General features: G+C 31.7%; 1 protein-coding gene and 1 long non-coding RNA gene across 2 annotated transcripts; one reads left to right on the top strand and one right to left on the bottom strand.

Moving 5' to 3' along the window:
• Window positions 1–539: 539 nt before the first annotated feature.
• LOC132803865 (uncharacterized) lies at window positions 540–2,649 on the bottom strand. The gene is made up of 2 exons (XR_009639112.1): window positions 2,257–2,649; window positions 540–1,860 (listed from the first exon to the last, which is right to left on the bottom strand). It is a non-coding gene; the product is annotated as an uncharacterized LOC132803865 (long non-coding RNA).
• Window positions 2,650–4,720: 2,071 nt separating this feature from the next.
• Window positions 4,721–7,254, top strand: LOC107421410 (UPF0481 protein At3g47200). Its single transcript, XM_016030641.3, has one exon. The coding sequence runs from the start codon at window positions 5,535–5,537 to the stop codon at window positions 7,092–7,094; it is 1,560 nt and encodes a 519-aa protein (XP_015886127.2). The 5' UTR covers window positions 4,721–5,534; the 3' UTR covers window positions 7,095–7,254.
• Window positions 7,255–11,317: the final 4,063 nt, after the last annotated feature.

Here is an 11,317-nt window from a genome sequence, read left to right as displayed (position 1 = left end):
ATAACAATTACAATAATAATTAACAATAATATCAATGATAAATAATAATAATAATAATAATAACAATAATAATAATAATAACAACAATAACACTGATAAATAGCAATAATAATAAAAATGATAATAATAACTCATTAACGATGGATAATAATAATCCCATAACAATTAATAATTTTAATAGTAATAATAATAATAATAGTAAACAAGGGTAATAATAGAAAATTATAATTACAATATATAAAATAAAATAAAATAAAATAAAATAAAGTAAAATAAAATTTTAAATTTATAAATATATTATAAAATATGCACATTTGTAAAGAAGGTATATACGATACCATATAATATGCTAATATGCGATCCAATGATATTAGCTATCGTAGGAATACTACTACCCATATAGTCTGGGTTAGTTGCTTATAATGGTCGTTTGATCCCTTGAACTCATAGGCAACAAAGTTACAAAATTATGCTATTTATGGGTCGAATCAAATCGTTGCGCCAATACGGTGTAAAACATATAAATATAACACAATATATATATATATACATATATATATTAAAAAATATATACATATATATTTAAAAAAATATACTTGATGCACCATATGATATACCAGTGTTATCGAACAATATCTGGCATCTCGAGCAGTATCTGACAGGGAGGTTAAAGAAAGAAACTTACAATCGGTCACTTTGGAAACCCACGGCTCCAATTGCTAATAAGTTGTTATGGGTAAAACAATCATCCTTTTACTGAGAAGGTCACTGATGCTCACTATGCACTATCCATGTCATATCTCGAGCCCATAACTCCCATAGAATAGCCATACATATATGCACACTAATCCACAATGACAACCATTCCACGGCCAAGGGGGAAGATGACTGGTGCTCACTCTGCATTATATCTGCTATCCTCTCTCAATACAACTCATAAGGATGACCATGAGTATAACTTGTTGATCCATAACATAATAAACAACCATTATATGGTCAAGGAGAGGGGCGGTTGATACTCATTGTACAAATATATTTGCTAACCCTTAAGTCTATGGCTCCCACGGGATAACCATAATATAATAAACAATCATCCTGCGGCCAAAGAGGGGGGCAACTGATACTCATGGTGCAATTATATTTACCAACTCTCAGGTCTACAGCTTCTATAGGATAACCATATATACTTGCATGCTTAGTCAATACTGTAGTACAAAATATAAGTACTGTATGCTACAAGTAAAAAGTATAAAATTTTATAATATTATAAATACCAAAATTTAATAAAATACAACTGGGTTTATATAGTTTTACCAAACCCATAAAATTTTATGTTTTTTTTTTTAAACAACCATAAAAATCCAACAATTTTATAAAATTAATTGTTATCAAAATAATTCCAATTCCACTATTATCCAAATATAAAAATATATTTTGTACACTAAAAAATATTATTCTTCTTAAATCCTTAAAATTTGTTTCTACAACTTTAGATTAAATCACATAAAATTTACATCTAACTTGATTTTACATAAATACATTTTATTATGCAAACTAAATATGACAGTAAAATTTAATAATAAATTCAACAATAAATAATCATTAATAATTTCTCCAAAACCATATAATAAATTTTATATAACAAATATACATAAATCAAATAAAATGGTACAATAAAATTTAATAACAATTTTTAATTAATTAATTAATTTTTAAAACATACATAATATTTTTGGAATCTTAAATAACATAAAGTGTATGCAAACAATAATCCAAAAATAAATTGAAAATGACCACTCACTCTAATGATGTTGTCCATTCTTGCTCTATTACAAATTTTGCCACGAGTCCAATCGATATCTAATATACACAAAAAATATTACCCAATTAACATGTATATCTTCTAGCGATACTAGAATATTCTAAATATTCTAAAACTCACTTTCGCTAACTTGGGATTCCAAAGTTGGGCTCTAGAAGAGTCTGACTACATAGTAATCTCAAATTAGTCTATCATTTGAAATTCGGGGTTTTTCTATCTACTAATAATTTCTTTCATAAAATTAATTATCCCATTAATCTCTAATACCCATTGTAAGTCTATAGATGATAATCTTTCTTATAGATTACTCCTAATACAACCCAATTTCTATGGTAGTTTTTAATTTAGCTCAAAAATGGTGAAATATTAAATATATAAACATAATTAGCAAATTATATAGCAAATGAAAGCTTGTAAGAGAAGGATCAAAAAACCTCGATCGAATTTCAATTCCGTGTATATCTCAAATGATCTAGAATCTGGGTAAATGAAGGTCATATTTGGATCAGAAGGTCCAAAATAGAAGGGGTAAGGTATCAAAACGGGTTGGGTATGCTGAAGAACGACAGAATCACTGGAAAAAGGAAACTCACCACCCCCAACTTTGCCAGCCTGATCTAGGCACTTCCGGCAATAGTTGATCAGGAAATTTGAGGGCCCATGCCACCGTAAGGTGGGCTTCCCTCATGGCTAACACATGTGGCCCATAGTCACCGGAATGACAGCGAATCGACCGAAGCCGAGAGAGAGAGAGAGAGAGAGGAAAGGAAGAGAGAGAGCTTCCCATCGGTGGAAGGGAGAGAAAGATAAAGAGAGAGGAAGCTTATTTTTTGCACGTGTGGGAGGAGAGAGAGCAGGAAAAAGAAGATAAAGAAAAAGAAAAAGGAAAGAAAAAATTTATTTTTTATTCAAGATGACACATGGCACTCTTCCATCATGACACATGGCCCTCTTCTATCGTGACATATGGCACCTTCCAAATGGTGACATGTGGTGCCAATTAAAGGCTCCCTTAAATATTTTATCACCCAGTAAAAATCAGTTTTGGATAAGACAGACACAGTTTTACAAACCCATAACTTTTCAACCATACATCTAAATTAAGCGTATCGCCAGTCTACGGACTTATATCGATGAGAACTATCACATAACTTGTATCAACGACCACTATCACATAGTATATGTATCAACATCAAAATCCATATAGATAAAAAGTTAACTTTGGACTCGCCAATTTGTTTTGATTGCATTTTGTTTTGACCATAATTTTCTATTCTTAACTCCAATTTTGGCATACTAGTAGTCTATGAATCCGTGTCTATGAGTACTTTGTCATATTATCTCAGTTAATACAAAATTTCTCTTATAGTAAAAATTCAATTGTAGGACTTTCCTAGTCAATCCAGATCAACCTTGGTCAAATCCGATCAAAATTTCAAATTCGGGATTTTTTTATTTTTTTGGGTTGAGGTGTTACAATAGGATTCACTTACAATTTTGTCAATTGCATTTTTAGTACCATATTTGGTGCTAAAGATGTCACTGACAAAATTTGCCACTACCCATTGAAGTAGCAAAATAGGAAATTTTTGCCATTTTTTGTTGTCAATAGCATGCCATTGGAGATGTTTTGAAGAGTACAAAACTCTCAAAACAAACATATATGGGACCCACATATGGGTCCAATTTAAGGTGCTTTTAGAGTTCACATTTCTAAGTGTACAAATTATTCTACCATTAGCTAATTGATTATGATATTATATGCATGCATATCTAACAAATACACAAAAATATGTTCTCTCAAATAATATATTATTAAACGGATGTCCACACTATATGATTTATATATATATATATATATATATGTTATCTTCAATTTATGTTTTCATTCTGTACAACTTTAAATGTATGGTTTTGAATCCTTGGAGCAATTAAAGTAAAAATGTGTTTTTTTTTTCCCCAAACAATCCTAAGTGCTTCCTCAGCCATTTCTTTTTCTTTGGGTACGACCTTATTAAATTAATAAAATTAAGCATATGATTATAAATTATTTATCATATCATTTTTATATTTTTATATATAAATAATGATCTAGTAAACTATCTAATTCACTTTCATTATTAGATACCAAAGAGTAGAATCAGTAAATTATATATGGCAGTATTAATTTAAAATATTTTTTTATTTTTGTTTTTTAGTACTAAAACACTAGTAAGTGAAAATAAATATTTTAATGGAAGCTAATTAAATTAACGTATAGTATTTAAAAAATAAAAATTTTATATATTTTCTTCATTATTCTCATTTAGGGGGATGTATTCAATTTAGAATTTGAAAGATTTTAAAAGACTTTTAAAGTTTTGAGGTATTCGATTTAGATTTTAAGAGAGTACATGCAAATCTAATGATATTCAATTCAAATTTTGATGGATTTTATAAAAATCCATTAAAATCTAGATGTATTCAATTAGGATTTTATAGAATTCTTTTAAAATCTGGTGGTATTCAAAAAGTCATTGATTTTAAAAGACTTTAAAAAAAGATAGATTTTAATGAATTTGAAAGGATTTTATAGGGAAATTGTGAAGAAAATTGTCAATATAAAATCCAGCTTTAAATCCAAAGATTTCATTGTATTCTTATAAAATCTTTATGGAGTCTATAAAATTACATAACAATCCATCAAATCCTTTAAAGTCTATAATTTATTTTAAATCCATCAAACTCTAAATTGAATACATCCATCTTACTTTCATTTCATATCAATATTGTAAAATAATAGATAGTCCCTAATCAAATCTCTCTCTCTTTCTCTCTCTCTCTCTCTCTCTCTCTCTAATATATATATATATATATATAGATACTTTCATCTAACGCCATTCAAAATCAGAGGAAAAAATTAATTAAGTAGTTGGATGAGAAAAGAAGCCGCCGAAAGGGAATTTTCCTCATTATCTTTTTCAAAGCAATGAGAACGTCCTAACTAGTCGTCGTCTTTCTTTCTAACCTCGGAATTAGATTCAAATTAAAGAATGTCTTTAATCATAATCTGTTGATTCAGATGTGCTTCATATGTTACATTTCTCCACTCGTTCTTCCTTATTTGCTTTGAAGGATTGATCCTTGTCGTTAGAAGCAAGACATGTATTCAATGCCCACAACATTATCTTTACTTCCTTTCCACGTAATGAAAAAAACCATTCAAACAAAAGCATACGAAATTGGTACAAACCAGAGAAAGAAGATCAATCTCAACAGATTAATTCCAAAAGTTCTACTTTTGGAGGAACTCTGTGTGTGTGTGTGTGTGTGTGTGTGTATTCTATATATTCTCTTTTTCTTTAATTTCCAGTTGGCGATAACGGCATATGAACTTTTTCTTTGCGGCTGCATCTTAAATTAATTAATATGTGCACATCTTTTCATTAAAATTATGCCAAACTTTGTATACAAGTTAAATAAATTACCCTCCACATGCATCCAACATTTCGTTTAAAGTAGATCTTTAATTCTTCTTCAATTATATATTCAAAATAATGTAGGAATCACATGTATAGTTATATATATATATATATATATAATCAGTTTCTGTCACGGATATGTATATATATATAATAATATATATATATATATATATATATGGAGTTTTGATCTGTTGGAAGATTGCAAGAGCTTCTTCCTATAGCCATTTGATCTTTGGTTCTGAAAAAAAATGGCTGAAAATGAATTTGATTTTGTGGTTTCCATAGAAGAGCTTTCGGCAAGGAAAGTTGTCAAGAGAGTGGACAACACTCATTCAAGTGGAGGCCATGATCAGCCTGTGGTTTCCACTTTTGAAGCTCATGAGAAGCACAGCACCGAGAAAGTAATATCATCAACTGATTCCAGTTGGGAGAATAAATTGGAAAGGTTAATGGTGGAAGAAGAAGAACAGCAAGGAGGAGATCCAGCGACATCCCACAAGCCAAAGATTCAAACGGTTCCACCAATGCTTCGAGGTCAAAAGAATTTCGAAAAGTACTTCGAGCCAAGGGCTGTATCCATTGGTCCTCTTCATCATGGCAAGCCAAAGCTCCAGGTTGCAGAGAAATACAAGCCTAAACTGACAAAGAAATTCATAAATAACAGAAGCGCTGACAATGGCAAAGATTTATACATGAAGATTTGGAACAACATAGAGATGCTGAGGGATTGCTACGATGAGGCAGTGACCAGAAACTGGGACAACCAGAGCTTAGCCTGGATGTTGTTCTTGGATGGCTGTTCAACACTGCAGTTCATTCACAGCTTTGTTACGAATGAGCTAAAGATCTTCAAGATCAAAAACGATCAAATTGCTTTTGCTCAACAGGATCTCTTCTTGTTGGAGAACCAACTTCCCTATCAACTGCTCAAACTCTTGATGAATGATGATGACAGAGAAGTAGGCAACCAAAATGACGAGGAGAAGAAGAAGAATAAGTATGAGGAATCCATCAGGACATTTATCCGAATGAATGTTATGGCACCTAAGAAATACATGCACCAAATAGATGTAAACATGGAAAAGAAGCAAGAACCAGCTCATCTTCTGGAGCTCCTCCAATCAGCACTTATTTATCAACCACCCAAAAAGAAACAGTCTCAATCCAAAAGGAAAAAGCCTGATCCCTATCGCAATAAGAAGAAATTGGATTGTAGGATATCTTATCGCAATGTTCAAGAACTAAAAGCTGCTGGCATCCAGTTGAAGCCAAGTTCAACTTCCTCCTTAAAAGATATAGATTTTAATTCTCTTTGCTTTGCAGGTTACCTCAAACTTCCTCAATTGATAGTGGATGATTCAACAGGGCCTTTGTTTTTCAACCTCATAGCCTATGAGATGTGTCCAGATAATATCCAGACCAAATATGAAGTTACCTCCTATGTAAGCTTCCTTGATTCTCTCATTGATAATGCAGAGGATGTTAAAGATCTAAGGTCTGCAAACATACTTGAGAATTCTCTTGGAAGTGATTTAGAAGTAGCAGAACTCTTCAATGAAATAGGAACCGATCTGGTTCCTAATCCTGAGGCATACATGAAAGTGAAGGCCAAAATCCAAAAACACTACAAAAACAAGTGGACGACATGGATGGCTCAAGTCTGTCACGACCATTTTAGCAGTCCATGGACTATCATGGCTTTTAGTGCTGCCTTGGTTGCACTAGCTTTGAGCGGTATACAGACTTGGAAATCTGTGTTTCCTGATCCTGGTCCCTGTGATAATTTCTGCAAGAACATGACATTGTAAGCAAAATCTTTTGAAAATTCCCTCATGGGAGACAATTTGTTAATTTCCTACCATGATTATATTTATAGATTCTGTATTTATTCTCTGAGAGCTGTTGTTTACTGTTTTCTAATAATTCATAATTATAACAAAAGTGAGATAGAACTTATTTTCTTTTTTCTTTTCTTTTGAGTTAAAATTAGAAATCTAAACTAATTTTTGGAACCAATTTTATGTTGGATGAGTTCAATTCATTACATGCTGGATTTGGTCATCATGGCTCAGCCTGCTTGAAGGTTCAAGGTCCTCAGCTCTATACTATACCATCCCATAATAAAGACTGGTTATATGGACCAATCATGGGATTTTTGTTCTCGTTGCAGTGTTGTAGAAGGTAGCAATCAATTTTATTATCCCATACTAATTAAGTTATTAATCATGGCAAAACCTCAAATAAGACAATATTAGATCCCCTAGGCATCCTAGGATTCTATTACTTTAGCTGCAATTATGATTATGCAGGAAGATAATAATGCCCTTTACATGCTCTGTAAGCACTCTTTCAAATTCTCTGTAGACAATGTTTTCTTAAGTCTAACCAAGTTGGAGAATAACAAAGGGTAGTGAAATAAAGTATGAATCTGGTACAGATGACCCTAATATTTCTTATGAATCTGGTACAGATGACCCTAATATTTCTTAGATTTAGTTAAAAAAATAAATGAATAAATACAGATGAATTGGTTGTTTAATACAGCAAAAGGATGATTTTTCATTATTCCATTCAGTCACAAACTTCAAGTCAGACTATATAGAATAAATTGGCCACCAGAAGTAATCATATATCGGTGGGGAATCATATTCAGGGTTTTACCCATTAAGCATGCATCAGAAGGTTGAAACAACTCCTTAAAGCCGTTCATATTTTATAATAAAACTAGACAATATTAATATGGTCATGTAAGGAAGAAAGATAAGATACAACTTACAGATTTTACTTCCCAGCTGATTTTCCTTAAATTTCAGATCACCATCCAGTTTCATAAAATCTACTGGCTAATTCTATAATAATGGCACAAAAGATCTTTGGTCCAACAACATACTTCCCCAGATCAAAGCTTGGCACTCTTAAGGAAAAGGCTGGAATGTTTCTGACAGATTGCCACTTTCACAACAAAACACGCAATGGCAAGACAGCAAATAAAGCAGTTGAACTAATAAAGTATTGCAGTGTATATATAAAGGATTAATAAAAAATATTAAAAAGCGTGCAATGAGAGAAGAGTGTCCGTGAAGCTAGTAGCACAAGGCAATTTTCCAAAGTAGACCATTTCTTTTATAACCTTGGAATCAGGAACAAAGAATGTTTTCAACTATCATTGCTGGTTCCATGTGTTTCACATGGTAGAACTTTCAATACGGTTTAGTTTCTAAGGATTGATTTTTGCTTGGCACTCTTAAGGAAAAGGCCGGAATGTTTCTGACAGATTGCCACTTTCACAACAAAACACGCAATGGCAAGACAGCAAATAAAGCAGTTGAACTAATAAAGTATTGCAGTGTATATATAAAGGATTAATAAAAAATATTAAAAAGCGTGCAATAAGAGAAGAGTGTCCGTTAAGCTAGTAGCACAAGGCAATTTTCCAAAGTAGACCATTTCTTTTATAACCTTGGAATCAGGAACAAAGAATGTTTTCAACTATCATTGCTGGTTCCATGTGTTTCACATGGTAGAACTTTCAATACGGTTTAGTTTCTAAGGATTGATTTTTACATGTTGTTGTCCGAAGCGAAGACATATATTCCCACAATGTATCTGCTTTCTTTTCATGTTAAGAAAATGACCATTCAAACAAAGCAAAATTCCATAACTCCAGAACCTCACTCTGCATTAAACACAGAATTCTAATAAAACTCATAAAAGACAACCTACAATGCTTCTTTGTTAGGGCCAAAATATTTAACACATACAGCACCATTATTAATAATCCCAAACAAACCATAACCTATCCCAAACAGAAACTTCTATACAAACACTTAAATAGCATTTATAAGAAAATTTTAGAAGCTCTGGTAAACTCAATTCCTTAACCACTTACACTACAAGTATAATCTCTATTAATCTACTCATCTGAGCAGTTATTCCTGAACCCAACATATTAGTATTATTGTTGGATGAACTCTTGAGCATTACAACAAGAATAAATTGAATGTAATTGATAAGCAAGAAAATAAGCCAAAGAAGATTAAGCATATTTATATATGGAAAAAAATAATAATAATTAGCATATTTCTAACCCGAAGAAATATATATTTTTTTTTTTCGGTGGTTGGAATCATAAATACTAAAAAATGATATGCTGCTAGGACTTGCAAACTAATATTTGCCAGGATCTCATACTTGGCTAAGAAAATAGACATAAACTCATAGAGAAAGCTTCAATGGATCATGAAAGGTAAACAATGATACAATCATTCAAACTTCGATGGATCATGACAGGTAAACAATGATACAATCATTCAAATCTTTACCCCATTTATGAAGTATGTAACACCCCAAATAAAGTTCACCGTATTAAGGTTGCAAAATGCAGTAGGACAATTAGCCACCCAATTATTGTTCCATTGTGTTTTTGATTCTGGCATTTCTCCAATTTCTAATGTTCATATTAAGCAAGGAATGCATATTAATCACTATATCCTTTATCACCATATTATTACAGTTTAATCATAACAAAAAACAAAAACAAAAAAAAAAAAAAAAAAAAAAAAAAATTGAAGAAGAAGAAGCAGGTTAATCTTTTGAAAGACTGCAGATAAAGCTTTGGCAACACTATTAAACTCTCGTAAACTCTGTTTCAGTAACACTATCCTAGTATTCTAGTTAGCTCGGTACACACACACACATATATACAGATATGTATGTATATGTATTTATTACATATACATATATTTAATATATAACATCACAATAAATTAACTTATGAAAGAATGAATACAGTTTTAAGGTGTAGATTCAACATTTTCTTGAGCTTATTACATATTATATTTAACTACAACAAATATTAATTAAATTTAAATGGCAACACTTCTATTGTGTCAAAGCCTCAATAAAATCATCATTTGGTACATACTGATTTTTTGCAACCAGTCAGACCAAAAGGAACCATATACTGGGGAAATGAATAAGGGAATTTATAAGAAAAAAAAATTGAAATATTATCTTTTGTGATGTGTTCAAGCATCCATGAACTATAATGCCAATCAGAGATATCATGATACACCTTCAAGTCATTCTCTATAACATCAAAAGATCACCATGTATACCATTAAATCAACAGCACTTCAAAAAAGCAGCATTGACAAGTGACATTGTCAATAATCATTTCCACACGTGTAACTACACTTGGTTGAGCATACCCATTTGTCCCCAGCTCAAAATTTTTTAATATAATAAAAGAAACCCACTTTTAGAAAGTAGTAAATCAAAAAGACACAAAGACCAAAAACTTGAAAAATTAAAATTAAACAGCAGAGAAACAGAACTTGAAAAGGCAACATGTATAAGTGCATACAAATACCTCCCATGTTAGAAGTTGCCAAGACACTCTCTGAACCACAAGCAAAAGTTCAGCCCAAAGAAACAAGCCCACAAAAAAGCTAAAACATTGCCAATCTTTCTATGCACAAATTACCTAGAATGGATGCGAGAGCAGAAAAGGGAAAAAAAAAAAAAAAAAATCCCTCCCAAATGTAAAAGCTTAGACACAACAAACAGCATAGCTAACTACTCATTCCAATCAACACCTCATGAATCCTTTAGCTTGTCAATATTTAGTCCCTGTGCCCCTGGAAAAGCTCATTTTAGAAGTAATACAACATTTTCATATTGCCTCATCCACCTTTTCAACAACACATTTATCACACACAAGCAGATCCCTAAAGCCCAATCCAGCTTAAGTTAGTTCAATCCAACCATTTTGGCTACCATCCAAACCTCAGCGAAGGCCTCCAATTCAGGATAAAAGCAAAAGGAAAGGTATTGGATAAGGGTTATTATAAAATAAACAAGACTTGTTAGAATTAAAGGAATAAGATCCCTAAGTGAGGGCAAAGGAAGAAAAGAAAATGCAATGCAGCAAAAATAGTACAAATCTAAATGGCGTGAGAATAGTATGAACAAATATATACAGCATTACATATCCACAAACCTCAAATGCAATATGGACACGTTCACTGAC

This window comes from Ziziphus jujuba, chromosome 5 (assembly GCF_031755915.1).
Source record: "Ziziphus jujuba cultivar Dongzao chromosome 5, ASM3175591v1".
Classification (NCBI taxonomy): domain Eukaryota; kingdom Viridiplantae; phylum Streptophyta; class Magnoliopsida; order Rosales; family Rhamnaceae; genus Ziziphus; species Ziziphus jujuba.
Note: the sequence above shows the minus strand (reverse complement) of the source record. Positions and strands in the feature narration are given on the sequence as shown.

Excerpts from the sequence above, each read along its gene's own strand:
- LOC107421410 (XM_016030641.3), top strand. The coding sequence starts at position 5,535 with ATGGCTGAAAATGAATTTGATTTTGTGGTTTCCATAGAAGAGCTTTCG.